Below are 14,331 nucleotides of genomic sequence, written 5' to 3'. Positions count from 1 at the left end.
GGGGGCTTTAGGATGCACTCAATCTCTGCTACCGCTGCACAGCGCGGTGGCCGCGGCTCGCCTCACAGCTCACATTTCGACTGAAACGCGCGCTTTTTGCGAATTGTCTCAGGGTACCTCCCTACGTCCCTCGTAATCCTTGTAGGTCTTCATTGATTCATTATCATCATTTTATTTAATAATTCATTAGGCTTTGCTTCGATTCCTTCGTATTTCTAGTTCATTTCATTTGTTTGCTGAAAGGTAGAATTCTTCTGTGGTTTATTGGATTTTGTTTTATTTATTTATTTATTTTCTCATATTGTTATTGGTTGAACATTTTAGAGTGTTTTTGCTCATTATTACATTTGCAATTGGTATTTTGTTTTGGTCACTCAATGACCATAATGTTCCTTTTAGAAGTTATGCTGAAGCTCCTGATTTTTTATCACCATAATGTAACAGATATGGAATATAATGGAAAAGAAAAAATTGTAAAATAAATATAGAGAATGTGATTAGTTGATTTGATTCGGCTGTTGCCACCATTATTCTCTGAACTACACTTTTTTTTTTTTTAATGAATTTTTTAAAGCAATTATGCAATAAAGTCATAACTTAGTATGTATTCAATTTTTGTTGAGCATATTAACTGGTTAAGCTTATGAATCATCACCTTCTTATATTTATTTTGGGTAATCTTTTTTCTTTCATAAATTTGGTTCTTATATTTATTTGTTTATATGATACTCGTTGCTTCTACACTATTTGTGCTATCCTAGTTAAAATGCGAGCATATACATACAAATCTAATTGTTGGTATTATGGTGTGGCGAAGGTACTTGATGAGACTGTTTATGATCGACATAGCAGGTGCTACAATGGATGGTCCCTAGTGAGAAGGAATTCCATGCTTCTGATTAAGGGTGTGGAAAGTAATTTCAATGTGTTTAAATTACTTGAGGTTGTATTTTAGGAACTATTTCCTTCCATACAAGCCCTTTTTTTTTTTTTTTTTTTAAACTGATATTTGCATGATTTTCTCTGCATATCATGTGCTGTTTCATTCTTATGTAGGAACCTAAATAATAAATTTAACTTTGTGCAGTTTTATTCTTATTTAGGATCCTAAATAATAAATTAACTTTTGAACGTTTCGATTTCCTTCCAAAGTTTTAGAAGGTTTCAAATTTCAATATAACTTCGCTAATTTGGAGTACCAAGCATTCAGATTGAAAATGGTTTTAGTTAATGGAAAAACTTTTATATGAAACTGTTATATGGGTGATGTGTTGCCATTTATTTTCGGTACCTATTAATATCTATGTAGGATTCACATGTTTTCTTAAATTAAGCCGTAAATCGGTAAGTTAGATTTATTGATAAAATAATTATATATTATAAAACCTATCCATTGTACAAACGAAGTTAGATTTCAAGCATACACAAATTATTCCCAAACCAATCAAATAAACTAAGCAAACTAAGCTAACTTACACGTTAATGTTTTATATTTACATACCGTATGTTGGGCTGTCTTATGTTTAGACACCGATAAAAGAGTACCTACACACACCTAAGTCTCTAAATGATCTTCTATTCTTTATTTCAACGTCAGTGCCAAAAACAGAATGTAGAGAGGAGAAATTAAGGATTTGAAAATCCTTTGTTACTGAAAACATGAGCAGGGGAAGGATTCTTTGGCCTAGGCATTGTTTTTGGCAATCATTGTTCTCAGACATGGAATGTGAGGATCAATTTTTCTTTCCATCAAACGTTACTGTTTGTGGTCACAAGAGGTGGATATGTGCCCATTCCGTTGGGCTTCCCTAATAGCCGTTAGACATTGCGGTGAAGTGCTCGGAAAACATTATTATTATTTTTTTTTAATGGTAAAATGTGTTGGGAAAACGTTAGTTTAGATGGCTATATGATAAAATTTTTAATTTAGGTGTTAAAGTTTAGGAGGGTAAAGTGTATTTTACCCTTATAATAAGAATCTTCAAATCAATTTCACTCAATTCTTTTGATTTCCAATTTTCCATTATTTTTGTTATTCATTTATTGGAATCAACTTGCAATGTGGAAACTAATATCTTGGACATGAAAATTAGAAGGTTCCCAGTAATGTTTAACCCTAAATTTTAAGTTGAACATACAGAAGCAATGGAAATTTACATTTATCTGCTGGTTTCCTGGTGAAACCAACAACACTTCAGAAAATGCTAAAAAACGACAGAAAATGGTACAAAGGGTCGTCTAGATTTCACAGTTGCTTTGAGTAACCTAAAAGTTTATCCATGGGGGATCTACAAAAGTTTCATGGGTCATTCAGGTTTTTATTCTTGTGTTTTCCTTTCAATTCCCTGAGAAGTTTCCGTTCTTGTCAGATTTTTTTTTGAGACAATGAGTTAATAGTTTTGGTCCAGAAAATTTTTTTCCCCCCCTTAAAAACCCTTCATCTATAAATCAGCACCAAAATTTAAAGTTTAAAAACCATAAGACTTAACTGGAAACGTTTTCCAAATAAGTAACATATATTTATCAACTACATTTTATTATTATTATTTTTTTTTTAAATAAAGCAAACAACTACATAAACATAACATTAATTTAACCCAAAAAACCAAAAAAGAAAAGAAAACTACATAATATTAATTTAACAAAAGAGAGTACTATTCCCATATATCTGCGGGAACAATTTATTTTCATACCATAACCCTTTGATTCCATACTTCATAAGACCTGCGTTACGGGTCAAGGATGGTGAGTGGGCTGAAGCGAGCAACCGGAACACAAACAAGATCACGAGCACTTGATAAAGTCATTCCTTGCCGTTCATCCATTTCCATGACAGAATCATTACCGTCCATCTTCCCATTAACAACCTTCCAATCAAAGCACTGGATCATACCCGCAACCAGACCCGGCAACATTTGCAAGACTAAGTTCTTACCGGGGCAAATCCTCCTACCCGACCCAAATGGCAGAGCTTGAAAATGCTGGCCCTTTATATCAATTGGGCCCATTTTGTCTCTCTCATTGGGCTCTAAAAATCTCTCAGGTCGAAACTCCGATGGGTTTTCCCAAAAGTTTGGATCCCTATTGATGGCCCAAAGATTCAGAAACAGCATTGTGTTTTCTGGGATCATATATTTATCTATTTTACATGCTTCTACACATTTTCTATTGACCACAGGAAATGGTGGGTGTAATCGCAATGTTTCTTTTATGATCGCTTGGATATATGGAAGATTTGGACCGTCCGATTCTCCGACTAGACGATTCTTCCCCACCACTCGATCAATTTCCTCCCTTGCTTTTTCAAGCACTTTTGGATGGTTGAGTATCTCCCCTATTGTCCAGTCAGCTGCCGTGGCTGTTGAATCTGTACCCGCTGTGAAGTATTCCTGAAAAAAAAAAAAAAAAAAACATAGAACCAAAAACATGTTTTTGAGAACAATATTTTTTTTTATGTTTCTTTTTCATATAATATTTTCCCCCTAATAAAGTAAAGAATTATTAATTATTCCCAACTGGATAGGGAAAAAAAAAAAAAAAATGGATAGAAAGAAGTATTTTTAATTGTTATTTTTTACCATAACAAAAGACTTGACATGAGTTCTTGTAAGTTTTATCTCGGCATTTTCATCTTCACTAACGTCAAGTAAAAAGTCGAGAAAGTCCTTGACATCTTCATCTTCCTCAGTAACGACGCCGTTTCTGCCTCCTCTGCCACCACCATTTATATTCCTCAATCTTCTTTGTTCTTCTCGCTCCACAATAATCACCTCCAGAAACTTATCAATCCTAGCAAGGATGTTATCAATTCTCTTCTCAAAACCCTGCAAATCCAATTTTTTGCAAATCCAAAAATGATCGGCCAAATTGAATTCTCCGAAAATATTGGTAACATCACGTGTCAAGATCCTAGCTTCCTCAACTCGTCCTTCAATGGACGCAGACTGAGTTCCAAGCACCATTTGCACCATAATAGTGTTTGTCAGCTTGGACAGCTCCTCCGAAAGGTTAACAGATTCACGCAGCTCCGATTTCTGGGCCAAAAATCTGAAAAACCGGCGACACTGACGGGCTCGAAGCGAAATGAATTTGTTGACAGAGCGGGTTCCAAGGAGCTCGGTCATGGTCAACTTCTTGACGAACTTCCAGTAAGGTCCATAGGGTGCGAAAGTGAGCGCCACGTTGTTGGTGACAAGGGTAATGCCGATGGTGGCGGGGCGGTGAATAAAAGAGAACTCGTTGGTTTTGAGGAATTGTTTCGCAACGTCACCTGTGTTGGCTACAACGGCACGGACGGAGCCGAGTCGAAGAGAGAATAAAGGGCCGTAACGAAGGGAAAGTTTGTACAGCGAACGGTGCTTTAGTGGGCCCAGAAGGTGGAAGTGACCAATAATTGGTAAGGCAATGGGACCTGGAGGGAGGTGGTGACCATATTTGTGTTTGATTATTAGATTTGTTATCGCTCTAAGAGGAACAAAGACTAAAAGGGTGAAGAATAAGAGCTCAACTAGTAGTGCCATGTTATTTGGCTATGGAGTACTATTAAAGTAATGAACAAAAAATGGTTTCACGTTCAATTCATTTATAAGGAGTCTTTGCCCATCCAAAAACATGCATATCCTATTAAGTCAACATCATTAATGCATTGACAAATCATATTTAATACATTGACAGAAAAAAACAATTAATGCTATTTCTTTTCCAATCTAATGATGAGGATTTGAAAATTAATATTTTCCAACAGAATGATGGGTGTTGGAATTTATTACGTTACTAAAAAAAAAAAAAAAGTATGAAAAATTATTTTTTTGACAGTAATAAAGAAAAGAGAATTTTAAGTATAAATAATGTAAAAATATTAAATTATGTATCAGAAAAAAAATATATTATCCCGACGCCAGCAAAAAAAGATTATGTATTTCCAAATATTCCCCTATGATTATTTAAGTTTTAACCTTAATTTACAACCAACCATACATTTTTACATTTGGAATTGACGCTAAAATGCTACAAAATGTCAATTTTAGTCTATTCTTCATAAAATAGAACAAAAATAACAAAACAGTGTAAAAGTTGAAAGATTGAGATTTGACCTTTGATTTGTTATTTGCTACATGTATTAGATGTTTTTATTTTTTTATTATTTATAATAATTTACTCCTTTATCCTACTATTTCGAATTTATGATTTTCTAGTTATATTTTTAAGAAGCTTTTCTAACAGATGCTGAAAAACTTTAATAAAGCATAGGTGACTAAAGTATCTTTAGCTCTGTCTTGTAAATGTATGTACAGAATATCAATAGGCCCGTTTATCAAATAATAATAATAGTAAAATAACTAAATAAAAGAAAAGAAAAGAATAACAACAGGCCGCCCCAAAATAGCCGAGTAGGCGTATCAGAAGTTTCTAGTACTATGTATAAAAGTGACTGATTGATATCCTCTTTGATTTGGTTTTATATGGCATTTTTATGACTTTTAACATGCATACAAAAAAACTTTACACATAAGCTACCTATAAGCTACCATCGAGGGTGGTATAGACATGACAATTGAGTTAGTTTTATTCAAATCAGTGCTATTTTATCCGCCCCGATCCATTGGGTTATCCAACCCAACTCGATGTGGTTTTAAATATAACAAAAAATTTCCAGCTTTATTCAAATCAGTGATATTTTATCCGCCCCGATCCATTGGGTTATCCAACCCAACTCGATGTGGTTTTAAATATAACAAAAAATTTCCAGCAAAAGCATTTTATGCATACATATTTGGGTATAGGATTGGTATACCCGAATTTAGATTGGATATAAAATTATTAAATCTGATCTGTTTTGAAATCTATTAAAAGATATCATGTTAAAATCCATTAAAAGATATCATATATGATTTAATTAGGTTGAATTTTTCACAAATTCAATATAATCTGATTCGATCCGATTCGATTCGACCTGATCCGTTATTTCTAAGGTAATAGTTTAAAAGAAAGAAATTAATCAAAACATTATGCTTGTAGGTTTGAGAGTTGCGATTTGAATTTGGTAATGACCTGCTATTGCTTCGGCGGCGCAATGTCGTCTGGTGTAAAAGCAATGGCCTAAGATCTATGATATTATTAGGATATGACTTTTTTATTTAGCAAGGGAAAAAAAAAAAAAATTTGCACACAAGCATGTTGTAAATTAAGAGGGTAAGACATGCAATGGTACTATTATATTCTGAACCGAAGGTGATCAGAGTGATAATCAGAGTTTGGATACTTACTAAAACTCTGCATATACATTGACTGCCACGAGAGTAGGAAAAAAAATTAAGGTGATCCTTGAATGATATATCTTTAAATAGTCCTTCTAATAAAATTTTGAAAAGTGGTAAAAATGATTGTTGTTGGTTTAAAAATAGCCAAATCAAAATAGAATAATCATTGTATTGAAAAAATATTGAATTGGGGAAAAGTTATTTTCAGATGGGAAAAATTAAAATAATTAAATTGGGGGAAATATTTAAACAGAGGAATTTTTACATGGCAAAATAGGGGAAAAAAATCCAAATATTTTATTGGGGAAAAATTTTTAATGGAAGAAATTTTTAAGTGGTAGAAATAGGGAAAAAAAAAATTAAAATATTAAATTAGGAAAAATTGATTTGTTTATTTTAAAATTCATATCAACCATTTTCCCATTTGTCAAAGTTTTAACAAAAAATACTATGTAGAAGTAGGTGATTCAAAAATCTAATTATTTTTCCCAGAAGTAGAGAAACACTTTATGGGGAAAGACCTTATATCCGAATCTATCCATAGTCCTACTCTCATACGCTGCCTGGAGCACCCTTTTTCTTTTTTCATTTTTTTTTTAAATTTTTTAAAAAATTTAATTGAATTGAATTTATTTGTATATATTTTCTTGCTATTGGATTATAATAATGATGGTACCGGCTTTAACTGAATAATTTGAATCCCGTTTTCGTTGTTATATGTCTGATTAAAAACCTACCATATAATATTCTTTTTAAATAGTAATAGATCCCATTCCATTTTAGAAAAGTTATGTATTATATTTATTTAATTTATACTTTTTAATGACATAATATGGTATTAATAATGATGAAGTCAATCAGAGAGAGAATGTTAGACTCTGCATAATATATAAATATACATATATAGATATATATATATATATATATAGTCTTTTATTCCTTTTTCAATTATCATGATGCTTTGATGATTTTACCAACAAATATTTTTATCATCCATTATATTAAATATTAAAATTTAAAAATATATTTGAAGTTTTTACAATATGATGAAATGGTGAAGCCTTAAAAGGGCATACTGAATTTGTATAAGCTTATAAAATTCTCAAATACATTTGGAATTGCCATCGAAGTAATCCAAAAACTTTTAAAGAAGATCATGATAATTTTCTATTATAATATTCTTGATCTATAATAATAATAATAATAATAATAACAACAACAATAATAATAATGTTTGATTTATCAAAATATTCAACAAATGAGTGATTAGTGATGGTCAACGATTAATTGATTTATTAATTTAGAAGTTTATTTTATATTTTTTATATTTAGATTATATGAATATATTAATTAATAATATTTAAATATATATTATTTAATAAATAAATTTGATGAATATTGCAGTACTTGTGGCATCACTGCTAATATATAATATATATATATATATACACACACATGTATATGCATTCCGAATCTAAAAGTTGGACTGATGCTAGAATAATATTCTTCACCGGAAGAATTTTCTTATTAAGACATTCTTGACATATTTTCTATTTGTAATCTGCTTCTTGAAGATCAGCTTGGTGTTGCTCAAGTTAAAACAATATATATAATTTTTTTCTTTTCGTTGTTTGGGCAATTGGCCATTCTGCTTACTACCAAAATAATAATAATAATAATTAATAATATATTCTCTTATTAAGAAGTGGCTTTCTATTGTAATGTGTGTGCAATTCAATCTTGTATTTTTTAATTCCGGCCAAAAAAAAAACAATCTTGTATTTTTTAGTACTAATATATACCATAAGGCCGGTAGAAAAATTACCTATTTAAATTATATAAAGCAAAATCAAGGGAATTTCGAAGTGAGCGTCCTGATCTTACCATCGTCGATCTTTTAATTTAATTTAATTTAATTTATTTTTGGTTGAATATGGAGTAATTAAGTCGCCACAAGTGTGGATGTCATATATTTCAGAAAAAAAAAAAATGCTAGTTGTAGTGACCTCATGATTTTCAAATTCTAATAATGCCCTTATTGAATGTTTTTCATTTTTCAATTTTTTGGACGAATTTTATCAAAATCTCTCTCTCTCTCTCTCTCTACTTCGACTTCCTCTTCTGTGCTTCATTGTTAGAATTTCAACAAATGTAAGATATGTGATATGTGAAATCAAATTGAAAAATCCAGCCGAGTTCAATTAATTGGGTTAGAAAGTGGCCCAAAAATCAAGTTCATCTTTGAGTTGTTTAAATTGGGCTAACATAATATCCAGGGTTTTTTCGATAAATAGCCACCTTATAACTTCATTTTAGAAAAATAGCAAAAATTTTTTTTTTAAAAAAAACTAGCCATCTTGGGACAAAAATACCTTTGATAAAATTGAAAATTACGCAAAAGATTTTTTTTTTACCCTTTCCTTTCTTCCTCTACACAGCCGTTCATGGTGTTTCTACACAGCCGTTCGTGGGGTTTCTCTAAGGTCACTCTTTGCATCTCATCGCCTCTCACTCTCATTTTTTTGTATTTTCTCATATCTCAAACTAAAATCAGGTAAAAATTTTATCTTTTTTCTTATTAGATGAAAGTAAGGAAATATGTGTTTTTTTTTTGTTTTTTCTCTTTCTCTTTTTTCTTGTAAGTTTTATTAGTTTAGGATTTTTTAAGCTTTTTATTTGATATGGGCATGCAAGAAATTAATTTATGAGATGTTATATGTGATTTTAAAAATACTTAGGTGGCATATGATTTGAAAATGGGAGAAATTTTGTGTAAAACTAAAAAATCGCAAAAAACAGTAAAAACGGAGGAAATTTGGCGAAAAGATGAACTTCCGCCAATTTCCTCCAGTTTGTCAGTTTTTGCAAAATTTCCGCCAGTTTTCCGCCAATTTTCTGCCATTTTTCTGCCAGTTCGTGGAAAATGGCGCTGCTTCTAAAGGGAAAGGGAAAATGGCGCTACTGGTGTGCTTCTAAAGGGAAAGGGAAAATGACGCTGCTGGTGTGCTTCTAAAGGGAAAGGGAAAATGGCACTGCTTCTAAAGGGAAAGGGAAAATGACGCTGCTGGTGTGTTTTTTGCTTGAAGTGAAAATGGCGCTGCTGGTGTGTTTCTAAAGGGAAAGGGAAAGCTTTGTTTTTATGCCCTAGTTCTGTTTCGAAAGGAAAAGGGAATGGAAGAAAAAAAAAAACCAAAAACAACAAACTAAAACAAAGTTATATTTCGGTAGAGAAAATTGACCCAAAAAAAAAGTACAAAAAGGTATTTTGGTCCTGATGTACTAAAATGTGGTTATTTTAAAAAAAAAAATTTTTTTTGCTATTTTTTTAAAATGAAATTATAAAATGGCTATTTTTCGAAAAAATCCTAATATCCAAGCATGGCAATAACAGTTGGTGGTCTAGTGACTACACCAACAAGATAGGCTGCTAGTTTGAAATAATTAGGAAGAAGAAGACCAAAATAAAATATAAATTTTAAAAACCAAAAAAAGGAAAATATATCATCTATATTTTGGTCATTTTATATGTTTATGGAACCTTAAATGCTTGTGGAATTGTATAAAGTTGTTTTTTCATTGCAAAAGAAAGTATTCAAAAAAAAAAAAAAAGTTTGGATGTCATATTATTATTATAAGTGATGGAGGATTTTCCGATTACATTTCACAGTTACGAAAATATATCTTATTCATGAGCCGTGCACATGCAAGTGTTAGAACCCTGCCAAGCATTCTGTCCCACACCAGTTAAGCTAAATGATCCTGTTTCATAGGTCTGGTTTTACAGCGAAATATGGGGTCCTTCTCTAGGGAACTGTGTTTTTTAAGTTCTTTTTTCATTTTTTGGAATATAAAAAATGAATTGGATTTTAGGATGCAAAGGTGGTTCCTGTTATTTTGTACGTAATCCACAGTTTTGATATTGGATTTGAATTTTATGTAATTTTTTTTGGGGTTGATAATGTTATGTACTTGTTTTGTAAATTTTTTTTAATGTTTTCAACCACCAAAAAGATTGGAACCATCTTGTTTTCTTTGGTTGATTTTAAGTCTACAAAGACTATCTCAATCTCTAACTACCTGATTTTGTATGGATTGGCTGATATTATTATCAGATTCTTCTCGTCTTGATGCAGGGTAAGGTTTTAGGAAACATTACTGAAGTTGATATTTCACCAAACAGGGCCAATATTGCAGAGTATTTAATGTCCCAAATTCCATATATTCTAAACAATGAAGTCTACATTTTGATGCGACTATTGGGTTGCTTAGAGTTAGTTTGCCAAAGTTGATTCTTCTTTTCTGAATTGTATACGTACGTATACTTGTCAGGAACATCAGGAACAGATACGCCATTGATCAACTAGTTGTTTTTGCTTCGAAATCAGATTCTGTGTATTTCTATTTGTTCTGATACTAGTATGGCATTTCGTTTCATGATAAGTCGTCATAAAAAGTAATTTCAAGAACAGAGAAACAATAAAGTTTTATTGCAACCCTGCTGATCTGTTTCACAACCGAGGGTGGGAATCAGTTCCAAAGAAGAAGGATGCCAAAGAACAGAGTTGGGTCATTTTCTCCATGCGGATTCCTACAACAAACCAAAAACAAAAACAAAAAAGTTCTCTCTCTTATTCTGACACTGTTTCAATCATTCAATCACAAGAAGTTTTTCTAAGAATATATCAGAACAGGTTTTTTGCTCCTTGAGATTCTCTAAAAAGTCTAATTCCCAAACAGGAGGCTATATGTAAACTCAGGAAACTACTTTGAAACTCCTAGTCTCTCTGTTTCAGAAAGTTTGTGCTAGGCTTTAGGAGTTTAAATAGGTATTATGCTATAAGCCGAGAGGCATATATTTCTTTCTCAGAATCAGCTACTCTCTCCTCATCCGTAATTGTTTGCTTGCTTGGATCTCTATCAACAAAAATGCTTTATTTTTATACCCTGGATAAGACTATGACTTCATTTGCATAAATTTTGATGGTGGGAGGTATTAAGTAGACCTAAAACATCTTTGGTTTTTGTTTATTAAAAGAGAAATTAAAGTTTTGAGATATTTCCATTATCTTAGCAGAATATATAGTGACAGAAGGAAGAGATTTGAGTATAAAAAACAGAAACGGGTCTAATCTGTCTTTGGCATTTCTAAAAGACAGAGTTATTTTGTCTGTATTTCACTTGCTTTCCTACTAAATTTGGACAGTACCTGATACTAATTGATAAGATAATATAATCTCTAAGAAATCTGACTCACCAATCCATCACCACCATTTATTTTATATGAACGAATAAGCTTCAGCATCACACTACACTCATCACAACTTATATATATATATATATATATATATAAGTTATATTAGAAAGAGCAAGATTCTGATTTCTGAGAAACATCACAAGTGGTTCTCATTGCACTTCTCCTACTGTACATATACGTACAACACATGTAGACACCCACAAAGATCCTCCTGTATTGAAAGAAACAGCTAATGAAAAAAAATAAAAAGAGAGAAAACCCCACCTCTGCCTCTTGCATACTTTTTATCACCATTATTGTCAGTTTAATGGGTCCTACAGAACCTTCAAAACCCACATCTTGTTCATGACAATTAAGTAATAGCATCTCCACTCACTCCACTATCCTCTTCTGAAAGCTTGTCATTAACTCATTTGGGAGAGATGAAATGTATGTGGATTTCCTTTTCCGTCTTTCTTAGTTTTTCTTACAGTATAAACTCTGATATCTCTTTCCCAACTTGAGGCTCTTAAAAGAAAAAAGAAGGAAATAATCAATTCCAACTCCTTTGGCAAGGCCAATAAGCATGGTCTACAAAAATGTAAACGAAAAATGAAAGTAGTGATCCACTTTCTGTAAACTCCAGCATTGGAGGTCTAAAAGTGTAGAATATATTGTTTTGGACTATTGCATACTTAAAGAAGCGTCTTTCGATCAACTTAATCAAAAAAACATTAAAAAATGTACATGTTCTCGGTATTTAATAAACCAATTTTTATCCGTTGGATCCGTTTTTTCTATCCAGATATTGAATTTGACTTTGATTTTGGATCGATTCTCTAAATAACATTATCAATGTACGTCAAAAAGGAAAGCTACTTTAGATATAATTATGCACTAATAATAGAGTACCAGTGCATGGCTGTAGAGAAAAGAATGAAAAACTATATCATGATTTGACTCAATTGACATTCAAATAGTCATGGTTTCGTAATTTCGTTCATCAGAAAGAGAATCATTTTAACTACTTAGAAAAAAATGCTTACAACAAGTGTGAAAGAAAAGATAAAAGAGTGAGGAATCCAAGGCTCTCTCCCAAAGCAGAGATGACATAAGCTTTGCCCCCTTAAAAATTGTCAAGCATCAAAAGGTGGGAATACCAGATAACATTCTATCAATTTTTAATAATATCCAGTTCCACTTCCAATTCCTCTATACCTCTCAATCTTCTACCATTTTCTTTCCCAAACTTGTCCACACTTTGTTCTTCAATTTCCCTTTTAAATACCCAACTACCCCCCATTTCTTCAAGCCTCTTTATCACACGAAATTTTCCTTCCAAAACTTCCCTCTTTGTCTGTGCAAATGATTTTCAAGAACGAAGAAGAATTAGTACCAAATGAAATCTCGGACAGCAACAACCAAGACGCCGAGTCGAAAACAAGCTGTCATGAGGAAAACGATGAAAACAGAGTAGCCGATGAAGATGATAATAACTTGGGAGAGTGGTTGAGCTTAGGTATCAATGAAAATAAGGCTTTTTCAGTTGGGGATAACTGTGATCCCCATTCAAAGCCAACAACAAGTAACAAGGTTTTTTCATGCAATTTTTGCATGAGGAAGTTCTATAGCTCACAAGCTTTGGGTGGTCATCAAAATGCACATAAGAGAGAACGAGGAGCTGCTAAAAGGTACCAATCCCATAGGATGATGATGATGACAACAATGGGATTTCCGTTCAATTCCGCGACGACGAGTAGTCGATCACTCGGTGTTCAGCCTCATTCCCTAGTTCACAAGTCCAGTAGTAGAGAAGGGTCTGCAAGGGTTGCAAGATTTAATGGTTCTTCAGCTCATGCCATGGCAGCATGGACACCTTTCATGGTTGAAGAAACAATGGATTTGATATGGCCTGGAAGTTTTCGTCTCCAAAAAATGCCCAAACAGGATTCTGATGTGCATAAACTGGACTTGAATCTTAAGCTGTGATTTTTATGCTCCTTCTACTTTGTAGTTTGTATTTCAATCTGAATTGTTTTTGTTTTTGTTTTTGTTTTTTTTTTTTTTTTTTTTTCAATGTTATAATCCAAGTGGGAAAAATATATATTTATAATTATAAACTTGGTGTATGAGGTTTTATTTGAAGAGATCACTACCAGAAAAAAAACATAAACACAGTTAAATTGCTAACAGTTCGATCAATTTCTGTCCTATATCAATAATATATCAATTTAATTGCCAAGTTGTGCTTAAATTATATTATCAATTTCGAAGCAATTATTAGAGAGGTTGGTCTTGCAGGGAATGTGCCGATTTATTATCATTATTATTATTATTATTATTGCAATAGCAGGGAATGAACTGATTTATTTATTTTTTATTTTAGCTTTTTTTTTTTTTTAAACATATAGAATGAACTTAAAATTATAAACAGAGGCCCTTCAATCATTGCCTTCCATTCCAAGAGGCCATCTTCGATCTGCTTTTAAATCAATTAGTACTACGGTACTTAAGGGTGGCAATTCGTGTGATTTGCTTTTAAATCAATTAGTACTACTGTATTTAGGGGTGATAATTCGGATTGTATTTGGCTTAACTCATTTATTAATTGTGTTGAAATTGCTTAATCTGAACACAATATGTTTACTAATTGTGTTAGAAATTTTTAGCCAAATACAACTTATTTAATAAACAAATAATTTGACAGGACCTATGTAATCCTGTTTATTAATTAGGTCAATTTAGATCAATATAATCCGTTTATATGAAACTAACTCGATTAAATAAATTAATTTGTTTAAATTAATTATTTCATATAAAAAATAATTTAGTCATTAA

The 14,331-nt window shown here is 31.9% G+C and overlaps 2 protein-coding genes across 2 annotated transcripts; one reads left to right on the top strand and one right to left on the bottom strand.

Moving 5' to 3' along the window:
• Positions 1 to 2,486: 2,486 nt before the first annotated feature.
• LOC107404431 (licodione synthase) lies at positions 2,487 to 4,557 on the bottom strand. Its single transcript, XM_016011381.4, has 2 exons — positions 3,579 to 4,557; positions 2,487 to 3,389 (listed from the first exon to the last, which is right to left on the bottom strand). The coding sequence occupies exons 1-2, from the start codon at positions 4,518 to 4,520 to the stop codon at positions 2,730 to 2,732; spliced, it is 1,602 nt and encodes a 533-aa protein (XP_015866867.2). The 5' UTR covers positions 4,521 to 4,557; the 3' UTR covers positions 2,487 to 2,729.
• A 7,948-nt stretch (positions 4,558 to 12,505) lies between these two features.
• LOC107404435 (zinc finger protein 7) lies at positions 12,506 to 13,793 on the top strand. Its single transcript, XM_016011384.4, has one exon. It carries the CDS (start codon positions 12,859 to 12,861, stop codon positions 13,480 to 13,482), a length of 624 nt encoding a protein of 207 aa, XP_015866870.1. The 5' UTR covers positions 12,506 to 12,858; the 3' UTR covers positions 13,483 to 13,793.
• Positions 13,794 to 14,331: the final 538 nt, after the last annotated feature.

The sequence above is a fragment of the Ziziphus jujuba genome, chromosome 7 (genome assembly GCF_031755915.1).
Source record: "Ziziphus jujuba cultivar Dongzao chromosome 7, ASM3175591v1".
Classification (NCBI taxonomy): Eukaryota; Viridiplantae; Streptophyta; class Magnoliopsida; order Rosales; family Rhamnaceae; genus Ziziphus; species Ziziphus jujuba.
The sequence above is the reverse complement of the archived record's forward strand: the minus strand, read 5'-3'. Positions and strand labels throughout refer to the sequence as shown.